At 37.3% G+C, this 21,170-nt stretch overlaps 1 protein-coding gene across 8 annotated transcripts in view; it reads right to left on the reverse strand.

Annotated features, from left to right (window-relative positions):
* Nucleotides 1-21,170, reverse strand: part of BCAS3 (BCAS3 microtubule associated cell migration factor) — a 351,964-nt gene that overhangs the window by 263,845 nt on the left and 66,949 nt on the right. For all 8 annotated transcript variants that reach the window (XM_035343348.1, XM_035343346.1, XM_035343352.1 and 5 more), the window contains exons 12-13: nt 18,342-18,512; nt 8,836-8,929 (exon numbers count right to left, since the gene is read on the reverse strand). In XM_035343348.1, coding sequence (XP_035199239.1) covers nt 8,836-8,929; nt 18,342-18,512 — 265 coding nt within the window. The remainder of the gene's footprint in view (nt 1-8,835; nt 8,930-18,341; nt 18,513-21,170) is intronic.

Below are 21,170 nucleotides of genomic sequence, written 5' to 3' on the forward strand. Positions count from 1 at the left end.
GTGCAATGATCAATAATTTTGACATTCAGTTAATTTTTAATTGGATTACCTATAATTGATTATAAAATATTTTCTAGACATGAAAAGAAACCAGTTAATTCTGGACACACATTCTTAAGCTAAAACCTTTAGTGCTGGGGAACACACTTCACTCAGGTAGCAGTGACAAGAATCTCCATAACTAGAACACACATTCTTAAGCAGTCAAAAACCAGACAGAAGTTTTACCATCATAAAACACGTAATTTCCACTGAAAAACTTAATTTTATCAGTATCTTCACTGTTTTTATTAAACACAAGATCTCAAACATGAGAAGTGAAATTACTGGTTTATTAATTACACTCTAAGACACAATTCGACTTCCTATTCCCTTTTTGGTATCTCTAGGAAAAGGCAGCTTTGAGGTAAAGCACACACTCGTGTTAAATCTAGTCCAATCAATAACTTAAGTTAACCTAAAGAAGAACATTTACCTTTGTGTTTAAGATTTCTATATATCCTATAAAATTCTAATTTTATTATTCTAAACCATAACAAGTAAAGAGAATCCATGTATTAGTGACAACACTGAATATAAATATTGAGAACTACATTCCTTTTTCAGATAATGTTAAAAATTCTGTCCCATGAGCTACATCAGGTAGGCAAAAAAATTTTGCCTGCCAAAAAATAAAAAATAAAAAAGTACAGGTGATTAGAAAATAGGAGACTTCATTGTTTCCAGGCCTGTTGATAACATTTGCAATAGCTAGATAGTTTAGACTCAAAGGCTGAACCAACTGTTTCTTGGCATGTTTAACAGCCCAGCGTAATTTAATGTCTTAATATTAAGAAGGTGAAAAAAAAAATATGTAACCACTGTGTAATCTGTATTAAAACCCTTAATCTATGGAACTTCTAAAATCCAAATTATTTCCCACTTACCCTCTTCACAACCCTATTCATGTACAACTATACTTTCAAAACTATACATTCCTCATTTAAATAAAAAGTTAAGACAAAAAAGAGACTTTTAGCTTCACTGTTTATAAAACTTAATTCATCTTGGTCTGTCTATAAAATTTTCTGTTTTCCTAGAGGGTGCAAGGGAAACAGAGTTTATCATGAAAAGCGCCTAATAGAAATGGTAAATATAATGTAAAAACTTATCTGTCTGGAAGTGATTTCTGAAACACTGATCTTATTTCCTTCCTTACAGATTCTGCTTTTACTGCACTATCTATGACTTTACAGAACTTGCACAAGTGTGGACAACAACGTATTTAGCAACTAATATTCAGCTTTAGCACAAATAAAATGTCTATAATTTTCTTTTAAATGTGGTGGAGTAAAGATGATTTACTAAAATAAAACTACAGCCCTGTAGTCTCTAAAATTACTTTTAAAAGCATGTATAACAATTTCTATAGGATGAATAGACGTGTATAATTTACACACAAGTTGGTTTTAATTATCACAGTTCATAAAGGCCTTTATACCTTAGATCTGTCAAAATGAGCGGGGGAATTTTGTTAGTTTTTAACATGGTAAAAATCTATAAAAGGATCCTCCCTTTTGGCATTCTAAAACTAAGATCCTTTAAGTACGTCCAGTTTGCTGAAAGAACTCAAAAGCAGATTCCACGATGCTTATCAGCTTTGTGATTTACAGACATTATACTTTGAAAAGTCTCACCAATTGTGACTCTGTTTCAAGTCTGAAGGGACTACCTCACACCACCCATATCGAGTCTTGTCCAAATCACAGCACTAAGCCATAGTGCTCCCTGCCAACATCATAAATGCTGCCATTAAAATATTTGTTTTAATTCTGACCTCAGAGTCACAGCTAATAAACAAGAAAGGCAATGAGAAATTGAAAAACAAACTAAATGCAGCTGTTGGACTGGACGTTTCACAACTGTGTTTAACTGCATCCTTTAATTTCACTTCTATGAATAGAAGCCATACACCACAGATTGCATGCCAGCTAGTCAACCGAGCAGTATTTTCTTTTGAGTTCGTTTTGCAGTGTTATTCCGTCATGTAAATTTTACTGTATTTTTAACTTTTCCTTCGAGATGTGGTCTGCAAACAATGACTAACTATTTGCTGGTGGTTTCTCATTAGAACATGTTTGAGCAATGGATAGCATTTGTATAATTTTTCCATAATCTTCCTCACATACAAGACGAAGAGAATTTTTTTGTGTACGTATAATACATGTTTGCCTGTGTGTCATCCGGAGCCCATTTAAGTACATCCAGTGACTGGATGATTAATGCTTTAGAAATGATGCATTACAAAATCCCATGGAAGAACTAGGTACAGGGGAGTGAAGCACAAAGCTTTTGCCATTCTTCAGACTTCCCACAACTTACTCAGATACCTTTAAAAACAAAAATGTTATTTTATTAGACGTTTATAAAAATCAATGAAAGTAACTTGCTAGAATGCACGGGACTAGAAATACACATTAAGCGAAGAATGAGGAACTTGATCATACTTGAAAGAAATCCATTTAGAAAAGGTAAAAAAAAAAAAAAAAAAGACCACATGTTCTTAAAATTATAAGCAAAAATGAAGAATCAGATGATTAAAAATTAGGACAGTATGAAAAAAAAAAATCCAATGCTTTTGGAATACATTCCTCAACCAGAGAGGAAAATAATATGTATTTGCAAAAAAAAAAGTGCACGTTTTGATATGTTTTTCAAATACGTAACCATCATCCCCTTCTCAGTTTTCAGGTTTGATACATGATTAAAAAAAAAATAATCATAACCTCCAAAACTAAATGTTTTCTTTCTTTTGGGGGTGGTAGCATATTTCTATTGAGAACAAAACAAAATAACCACCACTTCTTTTGAACATGGAAATTCAAAATGCAAATTACATACTGAATTTTGGATTTGAGATGGCTTACAAAAAAATAATAGGTAGCAGGCCTTACGCCCCCCCAGATCACAAATTTCATCTCCAAATTTCAGTTTGGGATACTTGCATCCACAACTTCACTTGAGTCCCAAGACCTTACATGAAAGTAACACAATGAATGCTTTGGAATAGTATTAAAAGGAATAGCAAAAAACCCCAAAACGTTTAAATGAAGCAGTATACAGAAATTTCCATAACAGCTCATGCCAGAGGCCTCTGCAGCCTGGTGTATTTATTGCCTTTAACAACAGTGACTAGCAATCATCTCAATGTCTACGATGGAAGATGGAAGAAAGTGAATTACTTCTAATGGACTACGGCTGACATCAGAATTGGTGAGGTTTTTTCCTCCTTTATAAATTACAATGTCTAATAATACAACATAATGAAAAACGAGGACGTTTGTATGGTTCCTTCAGTCTCCAGTCTAGACACTCTCTAGTTTAGACTAATCCAGTTTATCACTGAGCAGCTGATTGTAATTGGTAACATTTAATCCCTTCTCTTCCCTCTCCCCATTTCCTCTTCCCATTTTAAACCCTGCATACACTTACAATTCCTGGCAGACTATCATCAACACTTTAAAAGCTTGGAGGCTTCTCTGTAAACATCTCAAATTAAATAACCCCCTATAGTGTATTCCTTCCTTTTGTCAACTTCCAAAATTTAGACCATGGCACCTTCATCCAGAGTCTACATAATAAACTCTTCTCAATTTACATTATCTAGCAGACAGGATTCTTCTGTCATACTGTAATAACTATTACATTTAGAAAAATGTACCTTTTTAAGTATATATTATACATACATTAAAAAGTTTAAAGCCTCCTAATGACAAAATCATGTTACTTTGACAGAAAAACATCTTCATAACCAAAGAAATCTTGTAAGAATTTTTATACTGAGTACACTATAAATATAATATTCAAGCACAATAAAAACAAAGCTTAGTGTCAATATTGCTGTTTTATATAATATAAAATTATTACTGGTTGTGCAGATGTTATGGGTTGTACATAACTGGTATTTTTGAAGTCTTACATTTCTAGCATGCTAAATGCCAAATTGTCATCCCAAGAAATGGTGGACAGAATAAAGGAATGCTGTCCTGTAAACCACGCTAACAGAGCACGTAATACGTTCATCCAAAATGGAAATCATGCAGATGATATTACTTGTAACTCAGTTTAGCTGACAACATCCTAGATCTGACAAAATCACTACATGAACCAAATGCTAACTAGCAAATTGTACTGCATTTTTGTGTGGACACTGTCCATAGTAAACTGGCCTTGAATTCATCCAAAATTGAATATTCAAGCTAAAATAAATCAAGCCACTGCTAGGACTAAGTAAAAGCATCCACACAGCAGCTTAATGTGATTTTCATTTAATAAGTGAATTAAAGGAACCATTCTTAGAGTCTCTTTGTAAGTATAAGCCTCTCGTTTCCAGTACATCAACATACATGCCAGAGGTACATTAAGAGAGTCCCCAGTCTATTAATACTACTTCACTTCCTTGTATGACTTATTCTCATCTTGAAAGGTTTTAATAAAAGTCTCCCTAAAAGTTAGAAGCCTTCTTCCTTTGTTGAAAAATGAAAAGAGCGGACAAGGTGCTCTTAACCCTGTCTGCAGCAGCTGCTTTCCACAGACAAACACGAGCTAAATATTCTCCCAGCGCAGCTCATTTCCCTTGCAGCGGGTTCGGTACGCTCAGGAGATGAGGCTTTCTGGCAGGCCCCTGGGATCCAGCGCTGTAATCAAAAGGCGTTCAGTGACTGCCCTTCAGGAGGCTGCCGAGGGGCTGCCAGCCCCAGCGCCCTGCAGAAGAGCTGTGAGCTGAGCTGTGGGGTTTCTGCGGGACGCTGGGGCTGCGGGAGCCCCGGGCCGCCCCTCACCTGCCCCAGGGCCCCGTGGATCCCTCCTCTCACATGCCGCTGTCCTCGCACAAACTGTGGCGTGGGCCTCACTTCGTGGGAAGGCGTGTGGTAAAAAATATAAATACCACGTGTATGCCTTACTTATTAAGCTAACAGCTGCTGCAAAATCAAGAGGCCTTTTTCTTGTTAATATGCAGCATCTATCTCTTCATGGCACTTGGCAATGCTAAACTATTACTCTAATGACATTTATTTAATTTATTCCAACTTGGATGGATGTCTAAAAATCAGAACTCAAGTGCTTCAGAAGACGGACCTTATCTCCATGTAAGTCATAAAAGCGGCCACTGGCTTATGTGGCACTATGTAAAGAAATCACAGTTGTGACATGTAATGAAACACACAGAAGAATGATGTCAGTTTCCTATGGAAGAAAGAGATTCCTGAAATATGCATATTCTAGTGATTGAAAAAGATAAAAAGAAAACACGCTAACAGTGCCAAGCCACCTGAACTTGAAACCTGGGATCAGATTTATTAAGCACGTTTCCAAAACCAGCACAAGAACGCTATACAGGAAGCGTGCCACCAGCCAGAAGAAACTGTCACCAAAGCTGACAACACAACTGGCAACAGACTCGATTCAGGGGGCGCACACCACAGTTTTTATTTTTACCACTAGAGTTAAGCATCAAGTCAGCATTTCTTCTCTGTTTACCACAGATTCAGCCAGCAACAAATGGTAAGGAGCACCAGTCCTTTCTCCCTTTTATTGAAGTATTACAACCCTTACCTATTAAAGTGAAAAGTGTTAAGCAGACAGGCAATAACAACATACGCACGAACACCGTTTAGAAATTCTGTAGGACTAAGGGATTTTGTGGATGAGATGCCTGGCCACAAATCTGGAGATGCTGTACAACTCTTTCCCTCCATCCTGCCCCCCAAAAATGCAGCAACTCACTCCCATGGTACATCATCACAATTTTTTTTTTAAACTAAGATTTTATGTACATAGGAAAAAAGAGAAAAAATCCAAACTACCAGAAACTGGAGTTCTTCACCTTTATATTTTTTTTAAATGCTAAACGTGATTTGCTATATGTCTTAGTTGATTTTAGGGAGACTGTAAAAGTCTCAGTCTGACTCAGAAGCAGGCTTTTATTAACGTAAGTGTCTGGAAGAGGTATACAGGGACATGCTAGGCAGGTTTAAAAAATATATTTATGTACAATGTCCCTTAAGTATACTCAGAAATGATATTTCAGAAGTTTATTACTTTATTATTCAACCAGATTTTCAGAGCCACAGGTATAGTACAAAAAATAAAATGCTAATGATATGCCAAGTCTACTTGCTTTGAATGCCTCAAAAACAGAAAAGAGAAAAAATCAATTTGCTTTGAATATAAACAAAAGATGGATGCAATGCCAAAAATGTCACCATAAAAATGTCTACAAATGCTGCGCAGAGACACCCCTGCTTGTTCTTTCATGATTTTGCCTCGTAATGCAGCTAATATAAGTGAGTACACTTACAGCATGCTCTGGTTGCCAGTCAACCCAACTCAGATGTCCCCACAGATTATGTACCTTGCTGGAGAACAGAAACTACCCCTAAAGCAAGTAATAGTAATAATTTTTCAGCGAGAGTACTGCCATGGTTTGCGACTGGCCCCTAAAAACATATCTTGGACACTAAGCACAGTGAAGGAATCCTTACTGGTTTCTAAAAGAAAAATCAGGGAAACACATGACTTTGCCATTTCCTGACATCAGTGACACTCCTTTTTTTTTCTGTTGGATTTCCTTCCTACAGGAAAGCCATATATTACCTACCCCTTTTCAGAAGCTGCTCTCAGAACAATATCCATAAATTCTCTCCTGTTATTTTATCACATTTGATTAACGTATCCCTAGCAAGCACCTTGTTCGGTACAAAAGCATACAGCAGGAACTTCCAGAATGTACCTCACTAGTGACTGATACTTTCCAAATACTGTTCGAAGTGGCGGTGGTATTCGGTTCTATTGCATTACTACACAAAATTGTACCTATCCATCCTCTATATCCATTGAGCTGAAATGGTTTCCAGTGTCAGTGGTGGGTTTGTTTTAGTTTGTGTAAAACCGAAACAAACCAACCAAAAAAAACACTAAGTTTTTACAGACCTGAAGAACTCGTGGGCCTTTGAGATGAGTCACGATGAAATTAAGCTATTAGATCAGACAGAGAAAGTGAAGGAGTTGACTGAAACAGATCGCTGTTCGCCTTTTTGGCAAAAGTTTACTATTGCCATGTTCTATTGCAGCATTGCAGACAGCACTTCAAATTATGAGTAGAAGTGGTTTTTCAGTGGAGCCAGCCAACAGAAGACGACTGTATCAAAAGCCACGTCTTGTTTTGTTCTGCTCTGTAATGAAATCAGCTGATTGGCAATACACCACTGCATAATGGATTAAGCTGATGTTACTTCCAATACTGGCTTCAAACAAAATTCTGCCTGGATGCTAAGGAAAGAATCTAGGATACATTGTTAAGTGCTGCTTTCATACTGTAAGCAGCTGAGGTAATACTTTTCAACTGTTTTGATATTGAATATCAGAACATGTGGTATGATTCAATACCTTGCCGTGAGTCATCCCTTCAGCAAATATCTCTTAACATACATTATTTGCAAGCTGTCAAGAAAAACATGGATTGGAAAAAGCATTTTCTCCTTAAGTATCTTATGCATCATCAGGAAGCATCATAAACAAAGGACCTTGGTTCTAGCACCTGAGTAAACCAGAACTGCATTATGATACAAGTAATCCATAATATGCAAATATATACTTCAATTTAAAGAAAAAGGCAATTTGATTTTGCATAAACATTCTGTTTCCCTTACATTTACACAATCATAAATTTGTCCTAAGAAGGCATTAATATCTATAAAGCACTCTAATTTAAGAAGCTATATTTATTTTGCTTAATTAGCATTACTCAACTGCTAGGCATGATCTTTACCAGAATACAACACAAAAATAATGCTATTCTGGAATGGACAAAGGTGATTCTCACTTAAATGCTCAGAGTTCCACAAAAAAATCTCTTAAGTAACTGCTGAAAATCCAACCAGATGAGAATAGTTTTTTATGTCAAAAACTCACAGTGAAAATGCTGTGAACTGCACACAACTACTAAGGAGTTCTGACATAACAGATGGGATGTCAGAATAAGACCAACTGGTCATCAGAAGTGAAAACATAGATGACAGACATGTAGTTTTATTCTTTGAAATGTGACTTCATCTCCAAGATCTCCATGGCATTTGCTACATTTCAGAAATCATTAATTTAGGCAAGAGGGAGCTGTTGATTCCCTGGTCACTTCATTGACTACTACTGAAATCAAACAAAACGGTTTTTGCTGTGTTAAGATGGGATAATAAACATGTTAATTGTCAAATGAAGAACTTTTATTAACATACGAGATCTGTTGCCCAGTTATTCTTCACTGAGATGAATACATATTTTTTGATGAGTTTCTTGAAGGTATTTTCAGCTTATAGTTGATTTCCCTCCGAAGAAAGATTGTACAATTGCAAGCTCTCCACCAACAAAACACATAACGTTACTTTAAGATGCTTTAAAAACCACTGCCAGTGAAATGACTCGTTGTATTTTAATGTTTGTGGAGGGGTACAACTTAATAACCGTGATCCTCTGGATACCTGTGCATCAGAACATCTGGATACCTAGCAGGATACGCAACAGAATAGATGCCCTTAGTACTTGTGCTACGTGCAAATTGGTAGACTGACGTATACCTTAGTGTAACAGCTGCTTAAGTCTGAAATTTCTAGAAGATTCAGATTAACCAGTGTATGACATTCAACATTCAACACAACAGGTAAGAAGATACCATAGCAGTAAGTGTATGTTTGCATATGAAACGGTATTTGCAATTCCTCCAAAGCAATGGAACACATGCCTATATATACGTATTTTTTTAAAAAACACTGTCTCATTAAAAGAGTAAAAGTAACTTACCACTAGGGTTAAAAGCCATGCAGCAAATAGGCTTTTCATGTGCAGGGAAGTGGGCCACAATGCCATCACTGTCCGAGTCCTCACTGACAAGTACCTGCAGAACATTAATGGAGACAGAGGAAGGTTAGGAAATACATTTAAGTATCCAATTACTGATACAGGATTTCTTTTATAGATATACACAGCAGAATGAATTAAACAAGTAGCTGCAGGTGAACTAAGCACAATCTTCTGAACATTTTTCAGATAATGAGTGAGAAACATTCAGCGGTGTGGAGGGCTGGTGTAAGCACACTGGAGAGCACACACAATTCCTGTACCCCCAACAACCGATCATTTTCTCCAGGCAATGCAATACCTCAAGCAATGAACAGAAAAGCAATATATAGCAAAGATTTTTGGTTTTTGTTTGTTTGTTTTTAAAGGAGTATTTAACCATTATATAAGTTACCATTTTTCTTGCAAGGAGTCAAAGTATATACAGCAAACAAGTACAAAAAGGACGACAAACAGTCAAAGAAGTATGGGTTTTGTTTTCCACCCCTTACATATGTAGGAAGACTACACCTTGCATCCTGCTAGTAAGTGGCCATGGACCTGAGGTAGCTGGATTCCCAAATACCACAACAAGTGCTCAGGACTGGCAGCGTGTATGAAAGCAGCTGTTACAGAAGAGGCAGCTAACAGGAATCTTCTCTTGAAAATTTCCTCAGTGGACATTAAATGACAAAGGTCTGAGATCAAAGGCCCTTAAAGAAATCATGCTGTTTTAAAATATTATGAACTAAAAAGCAATTAAAAGGTAGGACAGAGTTTTCGTAACACAAGGAAATTAACAGAAAAAGGAAGTTTCTGGGCTGAGATCTGTGTGCAGATCTGTAGGGAGGGACAAAGGATGTTTTTTTAGCAGAAAGATATTTGAAGTTAATGAAACTAATGAGGCCAGTCAAAACTACAGCTGACTACAAAGACCTGCAAGAGGACTTCCAAAGGGACGCAGCTGGATTAGAAAAGGGCAGCAGGGATGCTCAGAGGCAGGCGGTATCTGCTGGCCAGCCTGCTAAGCCCTACCCTTCCCATTTAGGGACGAGAAAGCAGGAGGCACAGCAGATCCTACACTGTGAAAGGAGTGAACAGAGACTAATTTTTCTCATTTTATCCAGTAACTAAGGAATAAACTACACAAAAACAAGTTATCAGGCTCTGGGTCCATGTAATACAGCACAGTTCTTTTACATACCAGAATATTACATACGATTGATAAATCAGGGAGGCTTCGAACTTGAGTAACTTCGGCAAGTTAGGCAATTGCTACATTCAAAAGCTTACAGTTCTCATTGTCTGGTGTTCAGTTATCACAGGTTCAGCTGGAACTACGTATTTATGAACTACATATTTATGAAACTACAACTATTAAACAGTATCTAGTTCTATGTAATGTTAAAGATATTCTTAAAGTCACAGAGAGAACCAAAAGATGCATGCACTAACCATATGCAAGAGCTGAAAAAGTATTTATTCCTTGGTGACATCAAGTTATAGACTAAATTAAGTAAAACAGTGTGAAAGATCTGTCAGAAAAGCACTTAAGAAAATGGTATCTGTGGTAAGCAAAACCACCTTTTTAAGAAGATAATAAGTGCAAAATTTCCCATTTCAAGTTCAGAATAATTTGTCTGCTGCTTCCAAAATAATCCAAAAGGTTTTTAATACTTCCTATTCCTAACAGATATCAGAATAATTTGAAGATATTTTTATGCTTCAAAAAGAGAAATCATCTTTAAATGTTTAAAGAAGTCACGTAATATGGATGCAGAGGCCTGCGCCTGACTTATTTTAAATGTTCCAATTACTTGGCACTGTCACATAAGCACAATTATGGTTTTGCTTTCCGTTGTCAGCATTCCGTGCTTATTCCAGAACCACTAACCAAAGGGTCTGGAGATCTTCCTAAGAGCTTTTCAAAGAAACAGTGTTCTTTTCTCAGCCTATATAAACGGCACTAAATAACTCCTATACATCATCTTCTCACAACTTCCACTTTTAGGTAACTTAGTCTTATCCTAAACATTTCACTCTAATTAACAGTACAGGATAATGATGAAGTAACATCATAAACCAGCTTTACAAGAGAAACAGAAGGTTTTTTAAATCCAGTCTGTTAAACAAAAATGTTTAATCTAGAAATGTGTAGGTAACAACAGCATCTAAATCACTGCTATAACCATTTATACTGGGTACTTCACATGCATATTCTTCTTCAGACTGTAATCTGGATTAATTTAGGCTTTTTTGTTGCTGCTTTTTTAAGCTCATGACAAAAGTACCACTCTTATCATCCCTGCACCATATAATTCCCACTTAAAGCAAAAATCTCACATTAAAAATTGTGAAACACCTCAGTCATACTAACTTGACAATACAACAAAGCCCCAATCTATTATTTGTAGGCTATGCTGTTTCCGTGCTTTAAAATGTTTTTCAATCGCTGATTAAAATCACCATCCTGAAATAACATCCTTTGTGTTTAATCTGAAAGGAGTTTTTCCAAAATCTCCACTTTTCAATATAAAAGCTGATTTGCAGATATAGCAAACTTGTTTTGGCTGTTATATAATTCCATTGTTTGTGCTAGAAATAAGAAGAAGAACTTGTTGGCCTAACATCCACTCAAGAAACCGAAGCGCCTGCGACCATGCGGATCCTGGAAGCCCGGCCTGTCACCAAGGCTGCCTCACGCAGAGCTGTCCCCTGCATTAGCCAAGTCAGAACACAAAACAAAACAAACAAAACCCACCTCCAGCACCAAGAACACCTTGCTTACTCAGAAGTTTGGAAAACCTTGGACTGGGGCGAATCTGACGCTTGGTTTGTGCTGGTGCCACACTCCCTTCCTGACACCTAGTATCTGTCGCTCCCTGCCCACAGTGGCCACGGAATGGAAATAGTTGCCCATGAAGCACACTTTTTTGTGCAAGATAGGATGAAGAAATGTTCTTCTAAACACAGTAGGAAAAAATTCCTGGTCCTTCTTGAAAGGAGAGGAAAATTCCCCAACCTGTATTTAAATCTTCAGACTGTACTGCAAGGTTTGCCATGCCCTTCCCCTACACTTTTGCACTGGAGAATTAGGGAAAACATAAATCACTGTTTACAAAGAAAGGAAAAAGCCCAGAGGAATTACAGCAATTGACTTAAGCACACCCTCAACCGAAGAGCCCTTTCTGCAGGGACCCTCCTAAACCTGCCACAAAACAAACACCTTGTTCACGTGCCAGTTCAGAGCTTGCAGAGCTCTAAAATTATAGCCTGATTGTTACCAGTATATACAACTTAAGGAAAACAGAACAATGCTTTTAGAGAACAAGATGCTTTACATGTTATTTTCTATATTAAAGATCTTGAGCTGGCTGTAACTGCATCAATACAACACAATTTGTGAGGATTTAGATAAGCTAAATAGCGCAGGTTTCATGCAGGCAAAGATGAAGACGAGCTGTGTAATAACGAAGGAAGAAGCCTTCAAGGCCTCCTCCATGCAGCTTCTCAAATTTTAGAGAACGCTTCTTACAGATGCTAAGTGGAAGACACTGCCTGTGAAGGTGCTGGAGAGGAACAACATCTGCAGGCTAACAAATGGCACATTAAATCAGCCCTGACATTGTGCAACCAGTTCCTCTTGACCAGTTTATGGCTTTTTACCATTGAAAAGAGTAGAGTTGGGAATTTTTCTTGGAAATAAAAACAATGGTACAAATTGCCCAATAATGCATGCAAGCGCTGTCAAGGAGCTCGAAGGAAGCGGCTCATTCGGTTTCCCAACGCACAGAGCAGACAAAGCCCACAGGAATCCTGAGGCTGCAATTTTTTTACATCCCAACCCGTTCTCCAAGGTAGCGGCCTCTAACCACTCCGCTATTAACAGCAAAAGACCTTACAAAGTCCCTCGTGGAAAAAGGTTCATAAATCTTTGCATTACTCATATAATTGCATCACCGCCAAGGTTCAGAAGGATGCTCAAGTATTTTTCCTGCAGAGTTCCCTGTCCTTACACGGAGGAACCCCGTTTTAGCAAACAAGAAACCAAAACCACAACTGACAAGAAACAAACACCAAGGCTCTTCTACCAGGAAGGCCTCGTCCGTCCCCACTCTGCCTGTTTCTGAAGCCCAACTGCTACCTTGTCAAGGAGCTGCAACAGGCTTCCAAAAAAAGCCCAGCCTGCCCGGTCCTTCACTGGATGCTAGAGGCAGAGCTCCAGCTCCCTCATGCCGGCTACGTTACAGTTCAACAGAGCACTGCAGTTGATGGAGGATGAAGACAGTACGCTTTATCTCACTCTAAAAGAGAAACAGACAAAACACCTAGGGGATCATTACATCTACTGTCAGAAAACAGTGTGCACTGCGGGCAATAGATAGCTTAAGCTGAAGCTTTTTTCTCCTATGCAACATTTTTCTTCATTCGTTGCTTTTTCTGTGCTGCTGAACAGAAGCCACTAGTAATTAGGACTTCAATTATTTTAATCTTTTGAGGCAAATTACACCACTTATCCCAGTGGAGACATGTTTTTAAATAAAACATGAAAGTAACACAAATAAAAACGGACACAAATTTAATCAAGCAGGTCCTACTCTTAATATAATTCAGAAAGAATGATCCAATCATCATAAAAACAACTAAGTTTGGCAATATTTATAAATATGAGTATTATGTAATAGAGATCTTTGCACATACACTTAAGCTCTCCGCTGGTTTAAATAGCTGAAGATGGTGCAGTGTCCGCCTCAGCTCCTGCGACGAACGCACAAAAAACAACCCCTCCAAAGTGACCCCCCCGCCCGGCACAGCCTCCCCCGACTTATAGCTAAGGTCAAACATCAGTGGAAAAGGGCTAAAAGTGATAAATCTGTGGCATTAACTACTGCACTCCTTTTAATAGAATCCAGCATAAACTCAAAACAGCCTTGTGCTCAGCCTGAACCATTTATCTGAGACAAAAATGTCTTCTTGACAAAAAACAGATCTCCTTTAATAAAAGAAAGGCAGACAGTATTATGCTCCGAGGGAATCCTGTTGCTCTTTTTATATTTATATATAAAAAGAATTCTTCTGTAATACATGTAGATATAAAAAGTGAAGAAAATTGATGCCAAGTATCTGAGCATTCGAACAGCAAATTAGCTTTTGTGAAAGCTGTTCTTATAAATAAAAGCCCTGGTGTTAATGACCAGGGGAATTATGTACGCAGTTAAACTTTTATTATTGAATACGGTTTATTCTTTTAACTTCTTTTGCTCTAGAATGAGGTTTCACCACAACTCTTGCTCCTGATAAGCAGTATTTGGTTAAGTTGTTATCAACTCCTTACCAAACGAAAACGAACTTTTGAAACTGCAGCAGTCTACAGTTTTTTTTCCTGAAAATTCCTCTTTAATGCAATAAAAAGTTAATAGGGAACAGAAAAAAAGGACCAATCGCATTTTAAAACATAAAAAGATCAACATGTTATCTTATTTTTCTAAGATATTTTCAAAATACTTCCTCCGATATTTTCACATGTTTTGGATGATCTGTGAAAGCGCCACGATGATATATCAATCACACTGCTCTATCAAAAGCATTAAGAATCGAGTTTTGTATTTTTAAATGGCCACATATTTCTCTGTCAACTAAACGTTAGATGTTTAACAGATTTACATTCAGTCACAAAACTGGCGACTTTTGAGAAAGGTCATTATTGCAGCCTACACGTGGGTGGCCCAGTTGATGAATTAATTAAGAATACAAAAACAAAGGTCAAAAGAAAATAATTTTTCCTTAAAACTCAAGCCACTAAAGTCTTACACATTTAATTCCAATTACTGAAAAAGAGGACATCTGTACAGCTTTAGTTTTATCCATTTCAACTAATTAACAGATTCAAATAAATAGTCATTACATCTAACTGAAAAGTTTGCTAACACTTCATTAGAAGGAAGTTTAAACAAGCTCAAAACCTTGTTAACATATTTCGGTTTACCACAAAGTTACTTGGGCATCTCGATAATTATTTGTACTCCCTTTACAAATATATCATGACAGACAACTCCAGTAATCCTACATTCCTATGCATTTATTTCATGGCTTCATAATTCAGATTTTCTTAAGGTGCCACCTATTCTGAAAGGTAGGAACGATCATATGAGATTTCACTACAGTATCTACATTCATAAGGTTTATTTAAAATATTTTCCCCATAGACTTATCTCTGCAAAATCACATTAGAAGACTTCTTTGGTCTTTTATGGTATATTTTTTAGTTCTAAGCTAGTGTTTCAACCCATTCCACAGTAGCAGTTTCATGAAATGCACCGAGTTCCATCCCACATTCATTACATTGGATATCTTTCAAATGGCAGATTAAAGCAACTAGGAAAATCTTGTGAAAAGGTGTAGTTAGTCCTTCTGGCCTACGTCCAAAACATGTTCCTTAATCCGCATAATAGCAGGTAGATCTACATGATACAGCCCCGTTGCTGTGCTCCAGGTAAACGGACAAGCACACGCATCACTACCGTGTAAGCCTAGCAAAACTTCTCCCCACTGAAAAGTGCTTTCTAAAGGACATGCTTACTTGCTTTAGATTTTCTGCCTTTCTTTTCCATTTTCTTTCTTTTCTCAAAACTGCTTTCTTTCCTTTTTAAATTATATATTATCATAAAGATACGTTTCATTACTTGGAAGTTGTTTTATTTCAAAATTTCACCCAAATTCTTAGCTAGACTGTTCACATAGATAGAAATCTTTATGGACCTGAAGGAGATGAGGTGTTCCTTTTACACTAGCAGTCAGCTGATGAAAACAGTTGAAAACAACTCCTTTCTGCTTCTGAAATTCCCCTTGCTTTCAATTAGGCTGCACAATGCAAGTGCACAAACACACACAAATAAATACATTTACATAGTTGCTGGACAAATCTGATGAAAGGGATGCAAAGTTTTCAAACTGTCAGTTCAGTCCAGAAAACACTTGGTAGGCATTACTAATTCTTGCCATTCCCTTTCAGCTTAGGAGGACCGATACTTTCAATGGGTATAGCTCCCCTGCAGCATCCCCACGCAGCAGCCACAAAGTATTTCCAAACATACATCTTCATGGGAAGCAGGAGGAATGCCACTAAAGCATGTCTTGTACCTCCCCAGAACTCTTATTTCCCACCTGCAATCTGAAAACTGGGATGATAAACCAGTAACTTTAGAAAAAGCACTGCCAGGAAGCGTCAAGAAAACAGAGTGAGCTGTGCAAGACATCTGATAACTTGGCTATGGGTTTACGTTGACATGTAGGAGCAATCCCATTTAGTGCAGTAGTATTATTTGCATCGCTTCGAAGGTTGGACTTCTAAAATGCTTTCCTGAATTGAAGCTTCAACCAATTGTGCTCTAACAACTCACCAGGACTACCCAGCTAGTACCAAAACGTGCCATCTGAACAGCAGCATGTCATTTCTTCCAGGCCTGCCTGCTCCTGCCGGCATGCAAGAGCAGGATGGCTGCCAGGCTCCCAGGGACGAATCAATTCGTACAACCAGCAGGATCAGAGCCTGCCGCACTGCGATCAGGCTGCGTGCACAAACCTGCTGCTGCTGCCTGGCAATGGAAGCACAACTGGAGGGATGCACAAGGGCTCAGTGGGGTCTGTGAGCACACACGACACTCCTTACAGAAGAAGAGAAGGGTCTTCACTGGGGCAGCATCAAGGGACAGGCTTTATTTAGACCACATCCAAAATGTATTTATTCTTAACAAACTCTCTCTCCTAAGCCCACATTTTGGAAAATAAAGAATACTAAAAAGTTTCCTTTATTACAAAAATCGAATGCAAAAGAAGTATTATTTGATTTTTCATAGAAAAAAAATATATTAATTCTGAAAATGAGCCCCTCATGTGGAAAATAAAAGATTAATAACATTTCAAATTTTCAGATGACAAAACTATGAATGCAAGACATGCAAACAATTAGGGTACCTAACTTGGAGCCTCCTTCCCTGGAGATTGAAGGCAAAAATTATTTTACTAGAACTGATGGTTTATTTATGTTACAACAGCTTTATTTGGACAAGGCAAGCGTTATCATTTTTACAACTACTTTTCCACAGTGCCCTTTAGGCTTGATAGCTCCCTACTATTGTTAAGGTCAGAGGACAAGTTCATAAAACCCTTAAATCATACATAACAAGACTTAAAAACCTAAGATATATAATTTTTTCCCTAGGCCTATGCAGAAGAATCAAAGCTCAGACAACGACCATCAGAAATAATGACTGCATTAAACAAGGCTTCATGAGAAATTTATGAAGCAGATTTTTTTTTCCTAGCAGTGTAAGAAGAGCCAAAATACCTTTTTTTTAAGGAAACAAAACCAAATCTCTAAGGTCAACAGACTTATTTTAAAGCCTGAATCTGTGAGAACTTAGGTAAAATACACTTTTTTCCCCCTTCTCCTATTCTTTTCATTTTAAATTTGCAAGAAGGGCCTCTTAATATGATATGGACAACCCCTATTTGATACTACATTATGTAGCTAAGTACTTCCGAAACAAATCCGCAGGACTACAGCTCCAGCAGCATTCTGCAGTTTTTTTGTTTGTTAAGTGTAACAGTTTATTTTCCTCTGAGACAAGAAAACAATGTAATTTGATGACTGATTTCGCATTAATACCTTACTAAATTATCTGCAATAAGCATCATAAACACAGGGGGGAACTGAAGTTAAAAGATTTTTTTTTCTTTTAAATTCAAGGAACTTGAAACGTCAGGAAAGAAAAATCTTACAGAACAGCTACAGAATACGAAGTCTGAGAGTCCTGAACGCCGACTCCGTGGCCAAACACTTAAAACTGGAATGAGCGATAGAAACAAAAAAGACACGTATATCTATCTCCTCTCCGTCAAAAAGACAGTTAGTTCAAAACATCCATTTAAAGTTTTGTGACTGTTGTATGGATTTTTCAGCAAATGTTTTTGGCTGAGGCACTGCGCTGTATGTTAGCAGTAGAACAGAACAAATACCTCACAAAACAGCATCATGTTTGATTACGTTTTACTTTTGAAATTTATGTACTTCATCATCTTTTTTAAACTCCTATTTAAACAACTCACCATATTTCTACATAATCTCATTTTCTACCCACGTTACAAATTACTAAATATAATCAGACTACATACACATTTCAACTGATCAGCATAAATCAACGTCAATTACAAACTAGTGTTAGAGAGACAAAATGCGACGTTTCACACGTGAGGCTGTCAAAGCATCACATAAATATGCTCTAAGGACAATATATATTTTGGCTTAATTTCAGTTCCAGGCAGAACTTTGCACAGCTGAACGTGTCTGTAAAAGTTTTTGACCTAGCAAAAAATCTCATCTATTTTTCATTTTCAAAAGCATAAAAAACATTTTCCTACGATTTTTGTCAAAGTGAATCCACATTCTGTTTCTGTGCAAACTGTATTACCTGTCCTTCTGCAACTGTCTCAGTATCAATAATAGTGATGATGCCGGGCACCAGAGGACTTCGACGAATGTTGCTATGAGCTAAAATCTCTTCTTCGGTTGCTCCTGAAGGCAGCGTCCCCGTCAGCTGGGTAACTACTTTCCCAACCATTGTAAGTCCAGTCTTTATCGTCTATAAAGAGAAACAGAACCAATAAATTATGATTAGGGCTGTTTTGTGGAGTTACTTTGATTTTTTTTCTCAACACCATTAATATTATGACTAGATTGTACATACCAGAAGCACACAAGACGTGTTTTTGTTAGTGATACCTTAACTGCAAGATGCTCTGTGTAACAGTTATCTCTTCAGACATTCAGCATCCTACCAGTTTCACCTATCTACTCTTATTTCAGAAGTAAATGCTTCTAATATGTTCTCAAAAACCAGAAACACTTCGGTGTTGTCCAATTGTTAGATTCTCCTTTCTTTAACATTGCTCCATCAGTTGATCATTCTCTGTACCTCATGGAGTAAGTAAAGAACAACGTTACAGACAGAAATAGTTTTAGCAAGTAATGGTTAATGCTGAAATTAACCTCAAGTGCAACAAAAGACACAGAATTCAGCCCTCAATAGACCTGACGGACACGTTTATTTCTCAGAAATTATGCCTCCTGCAGCTTTATGACTGAACAGGGGACTCAAACCCAGCAAAATTAAGGTCTCCAGCCTCAAGGTGCTAGAAAGGTCGACTCCACCACGTACACACGTACCCAAGTACAAATAACGTGACATCCCACAGCCTGCATGTTTTCCAGACATGCGATTGCAAATGCATTCACTGCACTGGATTTTATTATCCAAAGATGCTGAAGATTTTTTTACGGCTTTGTTTTGTTTTGTATTGGGAGAAAGAGAATTCCTTGGAGAAGTGTGGAGAAATTCCCTAACTGTGTACAGGCATTAGGGAAAATACAGATTTTAAAAATACCCAAAACACAACTTTAGGATTTTCTCCTTGAATCAAGGACTCCGCCTTGTTTGTTATAAAGAATTGTCCAGATCTCTTATGCAATATAGGTAAGAAATAAAAAAGAGATCAGGATGGAATGACACTCTAACAAGCCAATTCTTAACTAAAAAGACAAGCTAAGTTGCCTGCTAAATTGAAAAAGGAAAAAAAATGTACAGATCACAAGCTGAAACCAAGAAGCAGCCACAAATCAATTGCAACTGCTTTGTTTAGTGCTAAAATCTCAAACTGCAGTGATTAGAAAACACATTAGTGTTCATCAATTAGCAGCCAAACGTTTGTTTTAATAATTCATAGGAAATGACTTACACAAAGTCTGTTAGTGTGTTGTCAGGAAAACCTCTGAAGGGCCAACAGAATTAGGCGCCACACTGTATTGATGGCAATATCTAGCCAGGAAGCCTGATTAACCTCTGAGATGCCTCAGCTGATGTACTTACCCCATTAATGCTAATGGAGATACTACCACTTAAAATCGAGCCATGCCTTTATCATAGGAATGTCTTTGGGGTTTAAAGTCTTTAGTAATATCCTGCCATTTGTTTCTTACTAGTTCTTTTTATACTCAGATACAATAAATGACAATAAAACAAATTTTAACACTGGCAAATTTACAAGATTGAAAAATGTAACAAGAAGTCGATAACGGTATCCGAGGAGCAGACCTAAAATGGACCCAACGCCATCACAAGAATGCATTTCAACAGACATTTTCTTTACAAAAACTGACAAGGCAGCTTTCTGACCAAGAGTTACAACCATATAAAATACACTGCTAGGTTAGAAGCACAAAATACCTAAAGTTAGAAGACCAAAAAGTATAATCAACCTATTTCAAAAAATATTTGTAATATTGTAACTAGGGAAACTGGATGACAATGTGCCAAGCAGACATTTTAAATCTCCCTAGGAAAAAAATTAACATGCTTATCTAGCAAAATGAATTACTGTTGCATGTTCGAGCAGATGGGGACTGCAGGGCTACTGAGAAGTAATAGGTGTACGGAGATGTGGCTGAGGCCATTAGCTCCAAACTATCAGCGCAGAGCCATTACAGCACTTACTTCTCCGTGCTATGTGTATGTTTGCAAAAACTTCGCTGGTAATCTTTAACCTTTCCCATGCCATATCAGCTGTCCCCGCTATCCATTAGAGCTAATGACCTTGCTCTCACATAAGCTGTTAGGACTCATTAAGAAGTTATCAGGTAACAAGAGAAAACAGATGCAGCCTTTGCTAAATCACTTTACCACTACAGGATTAAAAGATACGGAGAAGGAATCAACTAAAGAAGTTATTAGGTGAGAAGAACTTGGTTTATAATTTGATACCAGACATTCGTCAGACCAAATACATTTTAAATGAAATCGGTTAAAATTTGCACTGCCCCAGTTCCTTCGTCATCAAAGGGAACTATGGAAAGTTCATATACGGTGAGATTTTCTTATAAATAAAATGAAAATGCTTGATCTGATTCCTTCAGTAAGCAGTGATGCACATTGTGCAAGCACACAAATTCTCTGCATGCTCATGTGCACCCTAGCTACCCAAAGGAGCTGTTCACATTCATTTGAATATGTAGAAACGCACATATTTAATTAAAATAAATGTGCGCACACATACCTCATTTAATTGAAAAACAAGTACAACTTTAATTACTTGAAAAAATTAAAATGCATCATTCAGTGCCTGTTAGGCTGTTTTATTTCAAAGGTTGCACGTCCTTTTAATGATAAAACATTGTATTGTTGCTGCTTCTGATAACAAGTAAGCCGTGTAAGATTTATTTATAAATGAAAAATCTATACAAGGTA

This window comes from Oxyura jamaicensis, chromosome 19 (assembly GCF_011077185.1).
Source record: "Oxyura jamaicensis isolate SHBP4307 breed ruddy duck chromosome 19, BPBGC_Ojam_1.0, whole genome shotgun sequence".
Classification (NCBI taxonomy): domain Eukaryota; kingdom Metazoa; phylum Chordata; class Aves; order Anseriformes; family Anatidae; genus Oxyura; species Oxyura jamaicensis.